This window comes from Dermacentor andersoni, chromosome 4 (assembly GCF_023375885.2).
Source record: "Dermacentor andersoni chromosome 4, qqDerAnde1_hic_scaffold, whole genome shotgun sequence".
In the NCBI taxonomy this organism is placed as follows: Eukaryota; Metazoa; Arthropoda; class Arachnida; order Ixodida; family Ixodidae; genus Dermacentor; species Dermacentor andersoni.
This window is the reverse complement of record NC_092817.1, coordinates 172,257,630-172,279,729: the sequence shown is the minus strand read 5'-3', so window position 1 is coordinate 172,279,729 and position 22,100 is coordinate 172,257,630. Positions and strand designations below refer to the sequence as shown.

Genomic DNA, 22,100 nt, shown 5'->3' with positions numbered 1-22,100 from the left:
CCCATCCAAGCGCGTTCAAACTGGAGAGCTTTCCATCCCGCGAGTTGGCGGTATCTCATTGATGACGAAATGGTCACGTTCCCAACAAAGTTGTCGTTGTCCGTGAAAAAATGTCCGTCGCGATTCCCTAGCTCTCAAGAGAGGGGCTCTGCACGGACTAAAGTTCGCTACTGTCACTTATAGCAGGTTTGTTGAGAATTCACGGCTAGTGCAAAAGTATTTCGCATATGTGCACAAGTAACCGAAAAAGATTAGGTACACTGCATAAAAAACAAACGTAGACCTTATGTTACGTACACGCATGCGGTCACAGGCTCGCCGAAAAATTATACAAACCCCACACGCTGCGGGAAACGGGAAACGTGAGCAAACAAGGCAAAATTACGCAGCACGAGGAGATGGGCGCAGAAGATTTTGGAGACAAATGTATCCCTCAGTCACCAGGATGAACCTTGAATGGCTAGCAGAAATTTTATTAGGCTATATAGAACGTGTTAAGCCACAAAACGCGCCATGATCGATGCTGTAGAAATGCGTCCCACCGAACTAGTACTGTTCACTGTCCGAAAAAAGATGCGTATTGTGTTCCGTGGCTTGAAACAAGCGTTGGCTTTTTTTTTTCGGTGACAAAAATTGTTCCCGGACCAAATGGTAAGACGAGAACTTGTTGCGTGGCGCAAAACATGTTTTCCTGTCGCCGACAAGATCAGCACCCGAAAATCTCGAAGTGTGAACAGGGCTTTAGAATGTGTTGACCTGGGGTGCGATCGGAGATCGTTCTTCCAAACGCGCGTTCAGTTTCAGCTCACGCATATAGGCTGCGCCGAGTCGTTAGCCGCCGACTCGGCGCGACCTTGGCCAATCGCGTGAGGTGAAAGTGAACGCAAACTGAACGCAAAGTGAACGCGCTTTTAGAACCATCTGCGATCGTGTCACTGATTGTTTTTCTCGAGCTGTTATTCCTTTTGATCACTTATAACTAGGAACCAGAACTTCAGGCAGAATGCTTATTTCTTACCTCCTTATCGTGCCTATTTTGCATATGAGCACTTTGTCTAGAAACATTTTATTGGTGCCATTATCGGGATTTTGAATGACTAGTTCGATGTTGCTGCCTAAATTCGATTGTCAGGGCTTCCAAATTTCTAAGAGTTTTGGGCTAGCATTGTCTTGTTTGCAATGTTATAACATATGGGCGAACTGGACTGAAGGCAGACTATTGTTAGCGCAAACGCTTGGCCGACTCTTATTAACAGGTTTGCGGATGGCTAGAGCATTTCTGTGAGAAGGACTGAAACTGCTATACGCGAAGAGACACTCGGGTGTCACATAATCTACTTGTGGGCTGAATTGATATCTTCAGCTGACGTCATCTGGAGACTTGAATGCCTGGTTGCGACTCTGACCACGAGTGTGAGGCTAACTTTGAAGTTTAAAAAAAGGTTCGTCGCCATCCCCAATGAACGTGCTGCTGTTAGAGCTATTTAGAAACTTTAAACTACCTGGTACAAAAATATCGGGTGTCAGGTATTGAAAAAACTGTTGTAGGTTTTGACCAGCGAACATTTCGCAATTCCATAGGGCAATAGATCATCAAACGTACTGAACCAGAAGTATGTGCCGGTAACTTCGGTGGATGTTGAGCGTTGTTTGCCCGCACAAACCGATACTCAGCAAAAGTAGGCACAACTTCAAACACGAAGGTCTTGAGATGGTGCTTGTTTGTGGCTGCTTTCACAATTTTTCCCGTGGTTGCATGTCTAGGCACACTAGATTTCAGATAAATCTTGCAACCTCCTTTTATTGTATTAAGAAAATAAAGTGAATTTCACGAAACATGCATTTAATGGGTTTTATTTCTCGCAAATTCATAAGTTAGCCTCAGATGGACAGGAGAAGTTATTTTAGCCTATACACGGCTAATTATTGGTTTTTGGCGCCTACAAATGCGTAAGTAGCAACTATACTGCCTGTTAAAGGCGGCTAAAAACAGCAATATTTAGGGTCTAAGGAACCGGTGTCTAGTTATGACAAGGTACTTTAGGATTCCTTGATCTTATTGAAAAGAGAAAAAGTTAGCGCTTTCCAACTCGTTTAGTGCGACACCCGGCGAATTTGTTAAAAACATTACAAGAAGGAGGAATTGAAGTTTGCTAGCTTACTCGATCTTTACCGACGAAGTTACACATCGACGAAAAATTGATCATAAATTAGTACACTCCCTGCGCAAACCGCCATCATGTCTTTACCGATGTGATGGGGTGCACTGGATAAAATTACCCCCATCTTTGGTGGTGTCTAAATTTTCCTGAAAAACGCTGTGATCAGAGGCCGTAACGTCCTCCCTCGTCCGCGGTCTGGTTTAATCCCCGACTGTATGCCCACGTGTGCGCGCGGAAGGAATACAAACCCCTCGTATAGGGAAATTTAATACACTCAAAAAAATGGTTTCCAAACCACGCTATTAAGGTGGTTCGACAGCGGAGCTGTAAACAACTAGAAAGGTTACCCATTGCGACGTAGTTTCAAGTTATTCCCATGGCGACATTCACATGTACTTTACCTAATTGTTAGACTGTAACGGTTCAATGGCTCGCGACTTGGCTTGCGCCGCTACTTCGTGGAGTAGATTTATTAGAAATGCACTGAACCACACTTCCGCGCGCTTCGTATCCACGCTGGACATCGGAAGTCCTCACTATACGAGGCCTTCCCGTAGCACTGTCCCACCACAAATCGATTCCTAGGCGGGTTCTTTTAAGCACGAAGGTGTAGTTACATCGCTCCCTTCTTCGTATGCTACAGTTGCCGCTTCCCGGCGATTGCAAAGTATACAGCCGCAATCTTTACTGGGAAACGCGTGCGGCGAACGCTATGCGCGAAGGCGATATCTCGGGTTCTTTTATATTTACCCCGCACGGCCGGCGCCATCGCTGCCGCGGAGGCGAGCGCCATCTGCTGGTGCTGCAAGAACCCCAGCTGCGCACGCGGCGCGCAACTCCCGAGTTTTTGATGTCGAAAATATTCCGGAGTCCTCAACTGAGGCGCACTCTGTCGCTGTCGGAAATTAAATGCAAGAGTTTATGTTATTATTGGCGCTTTTAATAACAGCACATAACGCAGGGATAAAAGAGCGTGCTTGAGAAGTATTTCTGTGCAGCTCTATTCTTCCGCTTGCAGAGATTTAAAAACTGCACTCACTTCAGGGCTACCCTATCCACTAAGCAACTGCGTCACATTTCTTGGCGCACACGCACACACACAGGCACACATACAGAGGCACGCACGCACGCAAGTTACCTCGTTTGGGAAGAGCGTATTGACGACTCTGAGCCCCTTGAGTGTGCTTGTCTCCGAAACTGCCGTCATGAAAGCATCCAGCGGAGCACATGCTTCCTTGGAAAGATTGGTGAGTCGCACGCGCTCCAGAGAGAGTTCGACGAGTCGAGACCGCAGCAGATGAGTGACAGCTGAGAACACCGCAACCGTGATCGCTGTATTAGTTAAATCTGAATCACTCAGGTAAAAGCAGCTCAGCGAAGAGATCCGCTTCATGGTGTTGCACATCAGTGAATCGAGGTTACGTTGTCCCCGTGGCTGAAGTCTTAACTGCGACAACAACAACAAGAAAAAAATACATTTTGTAAACCCCCGTCTTCAGTAGAGGTATCTGTATTATCCAACAGTTGAAACATCTACGTTCTAGTAGTGGCAACAACGACAAGTGCAGAGTTAAATGCAAGCGTTGTCGTTTCCTAACGAAAAAATACCACATTCTACCTCGATATTGAAGAGAGCTCAATTGGCCTATTTTAGGTTAGAAAGTTTGTTGGTAGCACTTCGGTAAGGAAACAGCTTCTTCCTCCATTTCAAGAATAGAGTATTCTTTTTCTACTTGGGCGTCCGACATGGACCACCAGAGACGGTATACGCAAGTGAAGAATACTGCCTCTAAGTAAGGCGGCGATAGGTTGGCTGGAAGGTTAAGGTGGATAGAAGCAGACAGATGGAACTTCTATTTACAATTTCTTACAAGAAATTGCGCATAGAAATGCAAGGTGGAACAGGAACACACCGGGTGACCCTATGTCGGAAGAGCCGATGGTTTGTAGCACCGCGAGTCCGGAACGCTTGGTCGGGGCAACGGGATCATGTTTTCAATTCCTCGGTACGCCGCCCCAAACATATACAGCCCGAACACCATCGAGTGGTTTTCAGTATATGGTCCACCGGTACGCAAATCGCCAATCTTGTACGAGCATCGCCACGTGAGTGGTCCGCTGGCTATTCAAGCAGGATGTATCCTTTGAGCGTCCCCTTTAGAATGGTGGCCGTAGGTTGCACCCCCAAGCTCTTGTTAGTATATAGCTTAATGTCCCACTTATGTTAAAAAAACGAAAGAAAATATCACCCCAAAGAATTCCCTTCACACACTTTTCTGAACCACATTTGGGAACTTTGTTTTTGTACACTTCCATTATTTGGCCTTTCCCTATTTTTCTTTCACCAATCTTCCAATCGCCTCTTACTAATCTACTGGGTACATGTTTGCCTTCCCCATGCTCTCGTGGAACCTAACGGCTTCAAAGAGGCCAGTGGTGCCTAAATGGACCGCTGAGCAGATATCTTCACATTCTAATAAAACATGCTAAATTCTTTCCATAGCTCGGCCACATCAAGCACATGCTTCTTTCATGCTGTATCTCGGCATATAAGGGCGTGTTCAAAGGCAACCTGATCTCTATTTGATAAGTAATGAGTCTCCCTTTTCTAACATAAATTGCTTCTTTCCAGATTTCATTTCTTGCTCTTATGTAGTTACTCGTAGCAAGTTTATGTTCCATTGCCGCCACACATGAGATTGTCGTAGCCTCTCTGAGTTTCCGCTTGACGTTCTTTGTTGCTCACCATACCCGTCTCGTAATTGCTGGCAACCTTCCTAGTTATTTTCCTCTACTCTGAATCAATGTTTTTCCTGCACAAATATCTGAGCACTCTCCCAGCCCATTTACTTCCATTTTCCTCAGTCGTTCTTAACAATCAATTTTACTTAGAGCGTCCATCCCTTCTAAACTTGCCCAGGCCATTTCACCCTGCACAGTTTCAATTGTATTCTTCCCGTGAGCGCCCCATGCGAGGCGTCCCACTTTTCTTTGGTTGTCATCGAGTCCAGATTTTAGCCCTGACTTCAAGCAAGCAATCGCGTTTCGAAATAGAAGTCCTGGAACCCTTACACCTTTCCACATACTCCGGCGCACCTCGTAGCTATTGTATCCCCATAGCCCTGTGTTTCAGTATGGCCGCATTTCTCTTCCTCTTAACTGTTATTGGTTTTTTCCTGTGTTTCCATATATCTATTGCCATCTTTTAGGCATATAACAACTTATTTATATTCTTTACCGCGGGGCATTTCCTGGCCCTGTATTGTCACTGTATGTTCGTTGTTTTTATTCAATACCACAACACCACATTTCTGAACGCTAAATTTCAGACGTAACTTATCGCCTTGCTGTCCACAGATATTAGCCAAACGCTGCACATCACTATGCTTCTTAGCTATGAACACATAAAGCTAACCTGGAAGTTGCTGTTCTACTACTGTACCCGCCTGTTTGTATAAGAAATTAAACCCAGTATTACCTGCTTCTAGCGCCCTTTCCGTCCACACCATGTACATCGTAAACAGCAGTGCGTATAAAGCGCACCCCTGCATCAGTCCCTCGTTGATATCAACATTCTCCTCGCTCCCATTCGACACAAACTGTATTTTCTGGGTAAATATCTCAAAATCTGTATATAATCGTCACCTGAGCTTTCCCCTTCCAGAATATCGCACAAAATGTCCCGGCCTACGTTGTCATGTGCTCCTGTAATGACTAAAAAACCGCACATAACGGCCTTCTTTGTACTCAGGATATTTCATTACACTGAATAAGGACAAATAAGTTGTCATCCAGACGCCTAACGACTCTGAAGCCATCCTGAAGTTCTCCCAATATGCCATTATGCTCTGCCCATGCTTGTAGCTTCGATTTGATAGCCTGCATTTCTAACCTGTATGTTACCGATGTAGTGGTCAGCGTGTATATGAGCAAATTTTATATTTTCCCCCCTTATCTTTATAATTTGAATTAATTCTACTTTGTCGCCAATTGTCTGGCATTCGTACGTCCTCTAAAGTTTTTTTCCGCTGCTTTCAACAGAGCTCCCTTACATTTTTATCATAGTTCATTAATCAGCCTAACGGCAACCTTGTATAGCAGTAATGCTGTGCGCTTAAAAATTTGCTCTTCGGCTTTCTTCCAGTTCAAATTTGTCAGCACCAGCTCCTTTTCTATCTGGTTTTCTTTCAAGCATTGTAAGGCGAAAGCCTTTCTAGACTCATGGTGAAGTTTGTGTCAGCAGACCTGACCGCCTGAGTGTCCGCCGAAGCGTCATCACGCCATACGAAGACAGTTTAAAGACAGATTAAAAAATTAAAAATGATTGAGAGTGACAGTTAATGATAAAGTTATAATAGAGATTGGTAGAGGTTAATAATACTAGTTATGACTAACAGTGACTACTAATGACTGATGACTACTAAAGACTCCGAAAATACCAATATGTCGATCGACGAATTGTAATGACTACAATTGATTAGAAATGAATAGAAATTCTTAGTAATGCCGAGTAATGACTAATAATGACTTAAGTGACTTGTAATGTCTACTGATGACTATGACATGACCAACATGCTTAACGACTGCTTGTAATGACCACGATTGACCACAAATGACTAAAAAGCTTAGTAGTGAGCAGTAATGACTAATAATGACTGAAATGACTTGTAATGTCTAGTAACGACTACGAAATGACCAATATGTCTAACGACAAGTTGTAACCAATGCAATTCGTTACAAATGACTGAAAATGCTTAGTGATGACCAATAAGGACAAATAATGAATTTCGCTTTAAATTCAAGAACCTTTAATTTACGAGGACATTGACGGCCTTAACTTGAATTCTAACAGCACAATATAACAGGACGCGAGAAAGGGACAGTCAGCGCTGCTTATGTATTGAATAGATTATAGTTTTCTCGTTCGAATTTAACAGAATTTCATACAATGAAATGGTTGCCCGCAAAAACAATTTCTCCATTCTTATCAGCTTAGATAGGAGACCCAGACTAAAACTGCAACTTAAGAGGAAGCTGTAACACAATGCTAACTCCAATTTTCCTATTCGAATGAAAACATGTAGAACGCAAAATTTTTTTAATGCCGGAACTGCTACTCCTATGGCAATACAATTTCCGAACTGGGAACAGGTAAATTTTAGTGTTTGTAGAAAGCAGCATTCAATATAGTGTCGGGAGTTTTTATAAAAGGTTTGTTGAAATTCAGTGGATGCGTTGAAGAGATTTGCGGGTGGTGAGTGGATGCTGCAGATTCTAAGGGAACATGAGAAATGAAAAGTGAGGTATCCTGAAGAACTGCCATATCTGGAGACACGTTCAAAATTTGTAGGGAATTTTCCACAAAAAAAAAAAAAAGAATGAACTCTGTATGGAGATTGAAAATGACTAATAAATGCAATCTTAATATTAGATGTGCCATTACGAATAAATATGTCTAAAATGAACGAAATCGTTGGGCACACACATGTATTCTCGAACGTAAATATTGCCCATTCAGGAAGAGGTCATAAAATTAGAGCATAGCACCTAAATCAATGAGAAATCGAAGAAATAAGTAAAGCTAAAGATTCAATTCTCGAGTTTTACATGCCAAAATCCCGGTATGATTAGAAGATACGTCGTATTGGAGGACTCCCAATTTATTTTGTCCACCTGGGATTTTTTGCTGTGCAGCCAATACTTGACAAGATGGCATTGTTACATTTAGCTCACATCGAAACATGGCCGCCACGGCCACGGTTCGAACCCGCGACCTCGTGCTTAGCAGCGCGATGCCAAGCAACCACTCAACCATGGTGAGAGTAAAGCGCTCCTAAGGAAGAAAAAGCTCGGGAGGTACGAAAGATATAAAGAGCTATGGCTTCACCCTACGAAACGCGCAACAGTTGAGCGCCACTGTGTACCTGATCTTCTCAATAGCATAATTAATAAGTTTCAGAACGCCCTTTGAAAGAATGTATGTATTGAATGTATGAATGTATGAATTATGTATTGGCTACACTTAATTAAAATTAATTATACCACGGGGTTTTACGTGCCAAAACCACGATGTGAGTTGGCGGCACTGGAGGCCAACAAAGTGTGCTTCGTGCCCGCGTGGCGCGTGTTTGTGCCGTGCGTTAATCGTCCAGTGCTCGAGGGGGATTTCTGCTTAAAGAACTTTGTTGAAAGGCTTTCGGGGACTCATCTCTAACATTTAGGCCACGAGGCAAATACATTCCTTATTAGAGTGAAAGGGTGTAAGTTATTCGTTTCGATGTGTGGTGTCACATTTCTCACGACGAACTGTAGTTTTCTTATAACACTGGCAACAGATAGTTCGCCTGTCGTGTAGAATCACAATTTTGTCCAATCGGGCCAATCAATTTTGCGTTTGCAGCAAATATTGTTGGCTCCCTGAATGCAGCGACTTAGATATAATTTTTCTCGTACATGGCTGCTATGGCCTCTTCAAATATGAGCAGGTCAGCGTCATCACTTTCTACGCGGTAGTGTTAGTGCGCATTCACACAAATAAAGAAGGCATGCAAGTATCGAATAATGCCGCTGCTTGCTCTTATAACGGTGCAGTATGATGCAGCGGTTTCGTTAAGCCTCTAGACTCCACCCTTGTTAGATTATACCGGATGATTCTGAAAAGCGTCGATTCCTGACCACGACATTTAAGTAACTTTCTATCCAACCTCTCATTACCACGTGCATGGGCTCCCCACACTGAGCGTTAGACGTGACTGCAGCAGTACTGTGGCATTTGCAATTACAGACGATTGCAGCAGAGTCGCAACTCGGTAACCAAAACCTTGTGCCCATAATTTTAAAATTGCTTCAACAAAGTTCACTAAGACTGCAGCAATTTAGGAAACACGCACAAAAAAGAGCACCTGAGAGCACATGTCATGCACATTACAAGCATATATTATAATGCTGGCCATAGCAGTTGGCGTTATGTGCAAGAAAAGTGACCACTTCGTCTATGAAAAACTGTAAATGTATCTATACCAGACAGAGATGCATCTTGATGCATTAGCGTGTTGCAGGACTAGGTGCTCAGAAAACACGTTCAGGTCATGGTAGCGCCTACTTTCTGCATACTTTGACATTTTACTGGTGCTTCAGTGACAAACAAGTCATAATCACAACATTACAAAGCTTTGCCTACATTTTTACCGATAAAGTTGCTGTCCTGCGAATAGTTCCTGTCCGTGGTCTATTCATTACTGCTTTGTTTGTCTGTTACTACCACGGCGGACTTCCAGGCGGAATAAGGGAGATTGTTGAGTGCGCCTCATCACGAGGGTCAATGGTTGAAAATTATCTTCAGCCTTTGGCGGGCAGGCGGTTTTTGTTTGCAATAGCTTTATCAGAAAATATCTGCCCTCCTAAAAGGACCAAAACAAATCACGGTTGCTTTAGTTTATCTGCGGTAGGATGTTTGATACCCCCTTTCTATAGACATCACTACGCATCTAATATGCGTAGTGTCCTACATGTAGGTCGCTGCTGTTTCAAATGCTGCAAGTCACGAAAACGTAACTACAGAGAATAGATAGTCTGCCGTACGTACAGTTCGTCCCTTACGGACCTATAGTCACGTTCTCGGCAACAATCAATTATACTTCAAGTCTTATTGGTAACGAGAGCAGCAATCCGGGCAAGTTGGTAATCCATTACTCAAATGATATTGCGCGACATGCTGCTCTCATTAAGTTCATTTCTAGTTCAACGGGCCCTTTTATTTGCGCTTGGTGTGTCGTCTTCTCTCACGTCCGTGCCGTTTTTTGTCGCGCAATATCATTTGATTATTGGTAATGTTTTTTCCATGAGGTGGTGCCCTTCAACAAGTTCCAATATTCACGATGTTGCAGAGGTAATTAGGCAGAAGCGATTTAACACACACTTACCAAAGTTTGCACAGAGAAGAGATATGGCCTCCTAGATATCGGTTGCCAACTGCAAGCTTTTACATATGAAATATGAGCAGGTACTGCCAGTGAAAGTTGTACTACATGTAGGACACTAGGCATATATTGGTTAAGCGCAAAGAGCCCTTCTATCATTTTTTCATTGTCACAAATATCGAATCCCGATTATAACCTCACATCTTGCTCCAATTAGTGTGCTCATTTGCAAATCATTTGTCGCACGTAATCGACGCCTGATGAGTTGGTAACGAGCATGCATGTTTCACGCTTGGATTCTTCACATCCTCACCTTTCCCTTCCATTTTACGGTATCTATACTCTAATTTTTTCACCTGTTCTTCACTCGCTATTATTTTCTCTGTACGTTTCGCCTTCCAGAGCTGACACGCGTAGTGTCCATCCTGGCGGCTATTTCCAATTTGCTCTCTTCTTCGTCTCTTAAGTTTAAGGGTTCAGACCTAAGAAGTAACTAAAAAAAAACATGCTGCAATAAGTGATTGACAACGGTGGACAGGGGCAGGCAACCGTAACAGACCGAGTTCAAATGCGATGAACATAAATGGCCTTGGGCATGCGAACATAACTACGACATGGTACAGCTACGTATTGAATAAAATCAACGAGATAAGCTGGTGGAGATATCAGACGCAAGCCATTTCTTGCCTCATCCTAGCCACATTTCTGTAGGTAGGTAGGTAGGTAGATTTATGTCTCACCTCGTTTTAATAAAAAGAAAATTACAGTGTGACCGATAGTAGAATTGAGGCTCATCCAGAGCAACAGTGCACGACGAACCTCTAGGTCACAATCGCACGCACATATCACTGCGAAAAGCCTGACAACTCTGAAACATTTTCCTAGTGAGTCCCTATGCCCTGTCTTTTGTTTCTTCGTTACATACGACGCTTTAGGGTGCTTTGCTATTCTGTACTATCTCCGCGATCGGCCACATACCCCAGTACTCTTCTCGTAGTAGACAAGGATATGTAAAAGCTGTGCGACACCGTGCCGGCTTCATCAGGCCAAGTTAATTACGCTTTAACAATTCTTCCCCGCAGTAGAAGCACCATCGTTGTTTTAACATACACCACATGACATACACATGGGCACGCACAGAACACACAGTTGCAAATCACGTCACAGTCTCTCTCTAACTCCCGTTGAGTTCCGGCGTCGAACTCAACTACTCGCAAGTTTAAATTTGTGTTAATGTCTACTGCAGAAATCGTGCCACTGCCGTCATACGATTGTCTTCAACGTGATCGTCGTCGTGCTGTAGACGTCATACACTCGTTCGTCTGCGATACACACACACAGCAACTGCATTTACAGCAACACGTTGGTCCGCCTGTTAACGCTTTGCAGAAGCAATGCTGGGTATTCAGGTGCCAGCACATTGCTTCGCATAAAACCGATTGCCACAGTGCACGGGACCCGGCCATTTTTTTTTGTATTTCATTTTCTGTTAGCATTTCAGAAAGCAAAATGGGCCGGAATAACGTCGAAGTTCAGATTTAAAGTGTTAAAAAGTCAGGAATCGAACCCGTGACGTCGTGCACAGCAGCAGAATGGCATGGCCACTAGCTGACCACAACAAAAGCTAGCCACACTCCAATGCGATTGATTGAAGTCTTCGTCACAGTATCATATATGCTTTATACCCTGATCTACCACCGCGATTATACCATTGAATCATGCAAGATATCGCGCAAAGGCAATGAACGAGGAGTGCGATAAGTCGTGTATCTCAAATGTTGTCAAGTTCATGAAAAAAACCAAAGCCTAACCACGAGTATTGGCAAGGTGAGATGGGTAATAAGCAGCTCGAGAAGCTTAACGCAAATATGCCTAAACTTTGCCGAGTTAAATTTTGTTGCGATAGCAATTATATCGACACTCAAGGCGCATTTCTGCCGTCGCCATGAGATTCGGTATGAGTGAAAGCGTAAGAGGTTGAGCCGGCGAACATGGTGCAATCTCGCATGCGCGAGCGAAAAACGCGGCCCGCATGTGTGCCCTCTCCTGTGGCGCGCGAGGCAGGGGGGTGAGGAGAGGCAGGAGGGGCGTTCTTCTCCGGCGGCTGCTGGGTGCCACGATGTCCTCCCCGTCCGCCACTCTGTACAGAGTAGAGACAACCGCAGCGTCTACTGCCGCGTTGACCACGCGAATCGCGGACGCCGTAGTAGACGCTTTCGCGCACGCCGTAGGGACGCATTGCCAGCGCTCGTGTTGAGAAAGCGATCTACGACGTGGCTAATGGGCACGCCAGCGCGGGCGTCACCTTCAACGCTATCTGCGAGGTTTTCAGAATGCGCGCAGTGCTGATAGCTTCGTATGCGCTGTGCTTTCGACGTTTCGTACGGGCTGAAGCGAGACATGCATGAATGTCTATTCACTTGGTGCTGCCCCGATTCCTAAGTCCAGCGTTTTCACTGACAGTTTCCGTTGTCATCGAGTGATGTGTGCTCATGTCTACCTGTGCGCGCGTGACACCGTGCTGGTTAATTTGGTTAAGTCACGTGGACGTGTTAGTTAGCTTGAATCAATTATAGAATGTGTAAGCGCGACTGAACAAGGACGCAGAAAGAAGCAGACACACAAAGACAGCGCTGTCTCTGTCTTTCTACGTCCTCGTTGAGTCACGCTTACGTATTCTATTATTGTTAATTAGTAGGCGAATATTTATAAGTCTACACGGCCGATAAATCTTCTATCGTTACTTCATACAGCTATCGACTAATTTGCTATCGCAATCGGCGCTTCGCCTTTCCGGCGAAATAGCGAATTTTTATTTAGTACATTTTGATCGAAAGCGTTTCTGAAGCCTTTGAATGCTAAACAACATTCTTTCGCAATAATTTGTTGATGTAACTGCCGGTCTTCTGCCGTCCTACATATAGGACACTAGGACAATGTCGTCATCACCAGGCGTATGAAATATACAACGATTCTTACGGATTCTCCGGTCAGAATTTTTACTGTGCATGCTAGTTTTATTAAGGCAGTGAAAATAAATAATTTAGCCTGTGAAGTCAACCGCTCGCGAATGGACTAATTCAATTTTCTGATTTAACAAATAATGTTGCCACTTTTCATGCAACAACTTATTGCGATAAGCCTTCTGGTATGAGACTGCTAGTGGCCGTTGATATTCAAGCAAGTCAGATTTATCACTCATCCTGGACAGCTAAAAACGCATTGTTGACACACACAAGGTAAAACAAGCAGCCAAGAATACCAGCTTTTTCTTGTATACAGTGCAGTATGCTGCAATGATTTGGTGAAGTGTCTCAAATTTACGATGTTAGGGATGTATCCGGGGATTATAATATGTTCTTACTTTTTCCACGACTTTCGAAGTATTCTCTGTCTCATTACCACTTCTTTGTTTTCCACACCGTGAGCAATATGCGCTACAGAATCAGGTAATCGTGTCTCATTGTAACCGCTACGAAGCAGATTCATAATGAACTCTAATGGAAAGCTGGCAGCCATACCTTATAAACTACTTGAATTAATAAGGTTTCAGCGGTACTCTATCCGTCTAGAAAAAGCACGCCAACAAGACATTGCCTCAAAGCACTTCATCGTATCCCATGAATTCCGTATGCATTGACACTCGTCCGTTGCCTTCAGGTACTGAAGAAGCACTCGAGTGGCTTTCTGGGCTTATGAAATGTGAGGCCAGGCTTCCAAGACGTTTGCTTCTGCAAATGCGCTCTGTTTGTCTTCTCTGTTTAAGGTACACAGGAGAGTCTGACGTTGGTCATCCATGCGAGAACAGTAGCACAGAAGATGACTTATGGTCTCTTCACACTTGCACTTAACGCACATCGGCGAGTCTGCCATTCCAATACGACAGTTGTAGGAGTCAGCGAATGCTACTCATACACACAGCCCATACAGCAATGTTGCCTCACTTCGTGAAAGGTTTGCCGGTAATGCCAGTTTCAGTGATTGGTCGAGGCTGTTTCAGCGATGGCCAGTAAACGAACGCGATGGCTAGAGCGAGATTGCGAATCTCTTTTGCAGCGTTTACTCTCGATAAATGTATAAGGAGTGTCGCTGCTTCAGCCTGGGCATCTAGGGCAGCGTCATTGGCGACGACATGATATAATCTTTCAATGGCTGCAGTGAGATTGTGGCATCGTTAGTCATCACCTTATGGAAAATAAATTTAATCAAGAACCGATAGTAAGACTGCTAACGAGCTGTAATGATGTTTGTTGCGGAGAGCTTAGAAAACAAAAATCTAAATATTTATTTACTATATTGCGTTGTTCAGTACGTAAATTCTTTCCTGTAGAGACGAACCCTCAGTGGAATGAAATACTGATGAACTATTTGCTCTGAATATTACATAATGTGGATCACTGTGCTGGAATTACAGGGTCAACGTTCTTTATATTATGTGCGGGAACCTCAACGTAACAATCATCTTGTAAGCATACCTCAAGTATGTCGACGCAGCGGTGCCTTGTGACGATGCAGTGGAGGAATATGATCGCTGTCACCATGTGGTGGTCTCTCTTGATTTGTTCATTATTGTTGAAGCTTGTGTAGCAGAGGACAGCAATCTTTCCCGGCGCGAGTTCAGTCACTTCAACCCCTATGTAGTACAGCAGTTCATTCAGTGCTGGAAGCTGCTTGAGAAGGCGGCAGGTCCTCGTCTGGCTGTCGGTGCAGTGAACAGGCAGCGGCTGGCTTGACACGCTGGCCTCTGTTCCGAAGTCCACTAGTCTTCTGGCTAGTGCAGATACATCCTCTACTTCCGAGTTCAGGAGCTCCATGTAAAAATCGTCGTCCACAAAAGCGTTCGAATCCTGTGGTCCTTCCATCACTTCCTGCGAAAATATAAAACTAAATATAAAATATAAAAATAACTATAAAATATAAATATAAAATATGAAATATAAAGTTATAGGAGCTTTCAGTTTCGTAGATGATAAGTACGAAATATCTCTCTCAAATTGTTCAGCCATCGCGGCAATGATAGGTGGGCAAATGTATTTCTTTATTACAGCAGCCTCTTTGAGAGACCGCGTGAAAATTGTTTGTACCTTATTTAGTTCAGTGTGGGCGCGCGCGGAACTCCCAACATATTTTTTTTAGGAAATGCCATGTTTCAATGATGATTTATTAATTTTTCTTCTATAATGTTCCGTACGAATGAACTATCGAACACATAACTACACCGCCACAGTGTATTGGAAGGCAATGGTTTTATTTGTATAGTCCTAGAAAACGTGAATAGAAAGAACTTCGAGGACACCTATGCGCTTATCAGTTGTGAATGCGAAAGTATAAATGACCAATTGAACGCCACTGACCGCTTCTTCGATTTATGAACTCCTCGAAGGGAAGCGAACCCGCTGAGACTGCTGACTAGTGCTTCCTACATAGCACAATTCCGCGCATCTTGGTCCTTGACGTCATGCTACCATATAATCTAATGGTGACACTCCCGTATAAGCCTAATTAAGCCACGGTAACTTTGACGGGGCCGCTTTCGTGACGCGGGGCTTGGCAATGAGCCCTTCGATTTTCGTTGTTCGGGTAGCCAGACGGCAGCTCTCTGAAAGGAAATTACGTCATGTTGGCATTGTGGTCAAGTGGGACAAAAGTCTCCAGCTAGTCTCCGGCAGCCCAAGGCAGCCGAGGCCATTGGAGCCTCGCAAAATTGATCAGCCGGCAGTTGACGCTAGCATGCCGACGCTGCCGTTCACTCAGTGTCGTCTGCTCCATCGTCTGCTTGAACAAGATGGTGGCTTCGGAGGACAAGGTTGTTGTGCTGCTTCGAGCAGTAACCCAACTGTCGCACGCATACGAGGCTATTACAGACGAACGCGGCGAAGTGGACGAGCATGTCGTGAACCTTCTGCTCGCCCGTCATTCATAATTTGTTACCTATGCATGCAATGCTTGTCTCCATACTTGCAAACTTTGCACGCAGCAAGCGTGAATCACAGATGAATTTTTTTACTCGTTAACTTGTGGAAGATGCAACATACCTACCTGCTTTTTAATTCGAACAGTCGGTGCTCGGGCTGGAAATTTCAAATGAATTTCATAAGGAAATGTGCTTTTAAATGCAAATATACGGAAGCGATTTCCACCTATCCTTATACAGATACAAAGGAAAACTCGGAAGCGTGGGTTTTTTTTTTTGGGGGGGGGGAAGCAAAAAGGGTGTGTTTGTTGTGCCTCTTAGCCTCCTTTAAATGCCTTGAAAAATTAACGAAAAAAATTTATCACTTACAGAAGAATTACCTGCGTGGTGTATTTTTTAGAACGCCAAATCTATAACGCATGTTTTTTTTATTACGCGAGATGGATAAGTTAGGTATGATTTGTTCCACCGAATGACGGTACTTACCCTCTATGCTGTTAGTTCATATTTATATGCAATAATAAGAACCGATATATTTTTGCGATAAGCACAAGTGAGATACTTTTTTCTCTCTGCTTCTATTGCCGTGCATTGAATAAGAATATTGAGCCCCGTGAAGTTATTGCCGCACTTACTACATGTCGGAGAATCCCTCCAGTCAAGAGCTAAGAGCGAGTACCGTAAGTGTGTCCTATTCTTAATCGGGAAACAAGTACTTCCTGGCACCATGCAGTTTTCCCACTTATCCAGGTCCCTAGTTCTGGTTGTATCATGTGTAGCTTATTAAATGTTTGTGTATCCCACTCTCCTTGCCAATGCTTCCTCAGTTTACGGCGTAGAAAAGACAGTCTGTGGTAGAGATGGGAATATTTCTATCTGTGTCACTAAAATTCACTGACGTAGCGCTTTTGTCAGAAGCTACGTTGCCTTTTATACCTTTGCGGCCAGGTACCTAGCATAAGCCAATCACTTGGCTGCATAGATATGCGGTGCACAACAAGCTGTACAGTTCATTCAAAACGGAGTTATTTTGTTTTCGCAGGATAATTAGAGGTCATTAAAGTTAATGAGTCTTATTAGCCTTAACGATATTTGTGTGCCTTATGTGTTGAACAGCCCAGAGTATAGCGTATGCTTCCGCTGTGAAGATACTGGTGTGTAGATTTCACCCCCCAGATGTAGAAAATAAGGGTCTTACAGCCGCTTAAGCAACTTCAGCAGGAGACTTCGAAGCATCTGTGTAAAATTGAGCACAGGAACACTTTCCCAGAAGTTCAAAAAACTGTGAATATATATTAGCTTCAGGTGCTCGTTTCAGTATTTCTATGAAAGAGATGTCACACAGAATATTCTACCACTCCCAAGCCGGTAGAAGCCGAGTAGGAGCCACTAGGACATTCTATAAACGAGGGACTCCTGTTGTTTCTAAGAGTGCTTACAACTGGAGGGACAGAGGAGGCTGGATGGCTGGACGGTTACGGAACAGCCTGAAAGTGGACATGTCGCGAATAGTAAGTTGACATGGATGCTTAATATCTGATTTGATTCTCCGGGCGTAGGAGAAAGTTAAAATGTCCTTTGTAGTTGTAGATGTAGGCACCATCTGTCACTTCCCCAGGGTTTGCGGGAAAAGAGCTTCAGTATATTCACTATCTTCATACACTTCGCTTTCAGACAGTTGAAGTGGGGGATAAATGTTAATTTATAGTCCAAAATAAGGCCGAAAATTTATGCTCATGGCTGACAGGTACCGTTTGTCGATTAAGATAAATAGAGAGGTCAGGTAATACGCCCTTCTTATTCCAGAGGAGAACAGACATGCTTTTTTACTGGTTTAGTCTAAACCCATTCTCGCCAGCCCACATACACAATTTGTTCAATTTGTTAAGCCCAAGCTGCACATGTCGCTCACAGATCGAAATGCTACACGATTTAAAAAACATATTTGTACGTAATCCCCATACACATAATAAAACATACTGTACATGGTATGATATTACGGAGCGAGTTCATTTTGCAACAAATAGAGTGCAGCTAAGCACACCACCTTGTGGTACACCTGCTTCCTGTGTAATTAGACGAGATAGCACATCACCGACTCTAACACAGAACGTGCCGTTAGACCGGTAAATTTGTATGAAATTCAGCAAATCGCCTGGGACTCCCATTTTAGCAAGGTCAAGGAGAATTCCGAAACGCCACGTGCTCTCATGTGCCTTCATATCAAAAAATACCAACAGAAAGAACTGCTTATGCACAAAAGCATCGCGAACATTCCTCTCAAAGCGGACAAGGTGATTAGTTGTGGATCTACATTTCCTTAAACCACACTGTAGTGGGTCTAGTAGTCTGTTACTTTAAGAAAATGAAGGAGGCACCGGTTAACCTAGTTGACAAGTTATCAATGTAAACTGTTTGACAAGGCTATAGGCCTATAACTGTTGACCGAAGTTTATTATTGCTTCTTTCCAGGTGGACGGAATGCAGCCGGCAGAGAACACGGAGTAGGAGAGTGACAGTAGTGTTTTGTGGCATTCAGGGTGTAGGTGCGATAATTTCATACACTATTCTATTGCTTTCTGAGGCGGACTTGTTCCAACCGTTAAGTGCATCCTGAAATTCCTACATGTTGTACCGACAGTTGTGCAGCTTATTTCTATTTCCTTTCGGATCCAGAGGCAATTACTCCGCTTGTTGCCGGTATCTCATAAATGTGTCTGAGTATTGGGACGAGCTAGAAATCTTTTCAAAACGTGCCCCTATAGAATCAGCTTGGTCAATATGTGTGTCACCTTGTGTGTTTATTAATGGCAGAGGATGCGTTTCGCGGCGTTTTATTATGTTTTCCCTGTTCCACGCTTTTCTTTATTCTGAATATGATATAATGCTAGTTATGTATTTTTGGCAGAGAGAAACGAAGAGGGAAAGGCAGGAATGTTAACGAAGGACCTGCCCGATTGGCCACCCTACAATTTGGGACGGGAAAAGGGAAGAACAGATAGGGAGAGAAAACAGTAACAGTAATTCACAGTCAGTCACAGTGGAATTTCCATTGTCATTTTTTGCCAGCTTTCTCTTTTGGCACGGCGGCCGGTTTTTTCACCTTCGGACTTTATTTTCTTGAAGCTTATCAAGTTATTGGTAGTTGGATTTGCTAAGGTGACTCCAAGCCTTATTTTGATTTTTGAGGGCTTCCTTCCGCTCCTCCTTCCACCAGAGAATACGGCGTTTAGAGGGCGATCAGTTCGTTTCAAGGATGCATGTTGTTGCAGCATCAGTCATAAACTCTGTCAAATATGACATCATATTTCATCATCATCATCGAAATATATCATCGATAAGGCGACTAAAGATGTCCTCCCAGGTCATATATGTCAGCTTTCTGTGCCGTTTTCAGTCGGCGTAGTGGACGTTCCAGTGGGACAGAATTGGAGAACATTCACCGCTTTTTCTTAACTTTAAGGCAATTGGGGAATTGCCACTTCCGTATGGATTTCTGATCACGTTCCAGTCCAGGTATGGCACAAGTGCACTTGATGCAGTGATTAAATCTATAAATGGAAACGTTTTTTTGCCACGCTGTAGAATGCGGGCTCTTTCTTATTTAGTAAGCAAGCGCTTGTGGAGAAGAACTTCTCTAATAATCGACCTCTCGCATCACATCGAGGGTCTCCCCAGATGATGTTATGTGTATTAAAATTGTTGACTACAATGTAGGGTTCGGAAAGCTGTGGTAAAGCTCTCGAATTCCTGTTTGGAAAGTTGATAACTAGGAAGAATGTATAGAGAACTAACGGTGAGTAGCTTATCAAGCAACACGGCTGTGATTGCAACTGCCTCAAAGGTAGTTTGGAGCTTCAAATTCTGGCAGGCGACACCATTATCCGCCATTATCGCCACACCGCCCGACTAGGCAAGGGCATCGTTGCGGTCTTTGCGATAGAGGGCATATTGTCAGAGAAAGTGTGTGAAGGGTTGATGGATGGATATTTGATGTTTAATGGCGCAAGGGCGAGGTGTGGCCAAAGAGCGCCATGCTAGTGTTAATGAGTTCGCAGTAGACTGATGTGTTCTGTGATCTTAGTGTGACGTGGCTGTAAAGGGCCTAAAATGTAAAGTCCATAAAATCTACGCTTAGTAAAATTATGGGAATGACTATTGACGTGTACTGTCAACCTTTGAATGCAGAGCGAAAGGATGATGCAATATATAAAATCTTTGGGGTGCTAAAATTGACTAGAGCACAACTGTCTCACCTCAGCCCTTGAAATCCAAGGGCCCAGAGGCATGTGCTATACGAAGAAAACTATCGTAGCAGCATCCTCTGGAAAGAGGATGCGCTACGAAATTAATGGGCTTGTGACATGGAGGACAACATCTTTCAAAAAGGCGAGGACTGCTTCGGTCTTAAAAAGCGGTTCGTCACCAAGAAACACACCCTCATGCAGAGGAATGCAATGGCTGTATGCAAAAGTGAAATGTTTCCTCCTGCCTCTTTCGGCTTCCCGGCACTCCAGGAAGACATGGAGGACAATCAGCCGGTCGCCGCACCTACCCCAGGTTGGAGACTCGTTACCGGTCAAGTGAAAGTTATGAGTGCCAAATGTGTGTCCTATTCGCAGTCTAGTGAATAGGACATCTATTCTTCGCGTTTTCATAGTTGGGTGCCAGAAACCTAACTTTGGCTTTATTAGGTGAAGCTTATTCCTCGTTTCAGCGTCCCACAAGCATTGCCAGTGGCGTCGCAGTTTGTTTCTTAGGAAAGGCTTCATGTCTATGGCAGGGACAGCAGTAGAACGAATACCTTGCGATGCTATTGATTTGGCGATCTCGTCGGCAAGCACATTTCCGTTGATTCCTCTATGGCCAGGGACCCAGCATATTACTACATGTCTATGTGATAAATAGATGCGTAAGAGTGAGTAGAGTTCATCGAAGACAGGATTCGTATGCTTTTGTGAAGAAATGAGTGCTTTTACGTGACTTAACGAGTCAGTGAATATGATTGCTTTGTCAAGTTTCAGTTTCTTTATATATTTCACTGCATACAGTACTGCATAGACTGCTGCAGTGAAGATACTTGTTAGCATGTTCAACACGTCACATTGAGTAAAAGAGGGACAAGAGCAGCGTGGGATACGACAGCATGTGACTTTGACGCGTCTGTGCAAAATTCGGAACAGGAGTACTTCAATTGAAGCTCACGGAAATGCATGGTAATTTCAAGCTCAGGAGCCTGCTTTCTGACGTCTACAAGGGATAGGTCACATTTTATCACCTGTCACTGCCAGGGCGGTAATAGCTTAGCTGCAGGCATTAGGCGATGTTCAAGAAATGGGACGTCCATTTCTTCGCTAAGTTCTCTTACGCGTAGTGAGAAAGGTAAACTCAAAGAGGGTCTATTACGAAAAAGTGTTTCACACGTCAAGTCGTTAACGGTTGTTAAACACGTATGTTCCTCATTAGAGCGCACTTTCAGAAAATAGGTAAAGCTGATGTATGTTCTCTGAAAATGGAGTGACCACTCATCCGACTCGACATACAGACTTTCAATAGGGCTTGTTCTAAATGCGCCAGTGTCCACGCGGATTCCCAGATGGTGAACGGGGTCTAACATCTTTAGCGCGCTCGGGGCGGCAGAGTGATACGCTACGGCACCATAGTCTATTAGTGATCAAACTAGACTCCTTTAAAGATTCAACAGGCACTTCCTGTCGCTACCCCATGTAGTGTGGGATAGGACTTTAAGTATGCTCATTGTTTTTAGACATTTTGTTTTTAGATATTTTATGTGTTGAATGAAACTAAGCTTGGAGTCAAGTATAACACCTAGAAATTTGTGCTCATTGTTAGAAGGAATTGGTTGTCCGCCCATTTCTTGAAAAGGGTCGGGGACCAGGCCTCTCTTTCTTGTGAAGAGAACACGAGAACTTTTGTGGGGGTTGATTTTAAATCCATTTTGGTCTGCCCACATGGACACCTTGTTTAGGGCCTGCTGTACCTGTCTCTCGCAGACTGTGAGGTTGCAGGATTTGAAACCTATTTGTATATCGTCTACGTAGACCGAATAGAAAATAGCTAGTGGTAATGATGCACGAAGCGTGT

General features: G+C 43.8%; 1 protein-coding gene across 1 annotated transcript in view; it reads right to left on the bottom strand.

Annotated features, from left to right (window-relative positions):
• Positions 1-22,100, bottom strand: part of LOC126530694 (uncharacterized) — a 79,158-nt gene that overhangs the window by 34,918 nt on the left and 22,140 nt on the right. The window contains exons 2-3 of the mRNA XM_050177961.3: positions 14,557-14,949; positions 3,301-3,609 (exon numbers count right to left, since the gene is read on the bottom strand). Of these exons, the coding sequence (XP_050033918.3) occupies positions 3,301-3,609; positions 14,557-14,943 (696 nt within the window). The 5' untranslated portion in view covers positions 14,944-14,949. The remainder of the gene's footprint in view (positions 1-3,300; positions 3,610-14,556; positions 14,950-22,100) is intronic.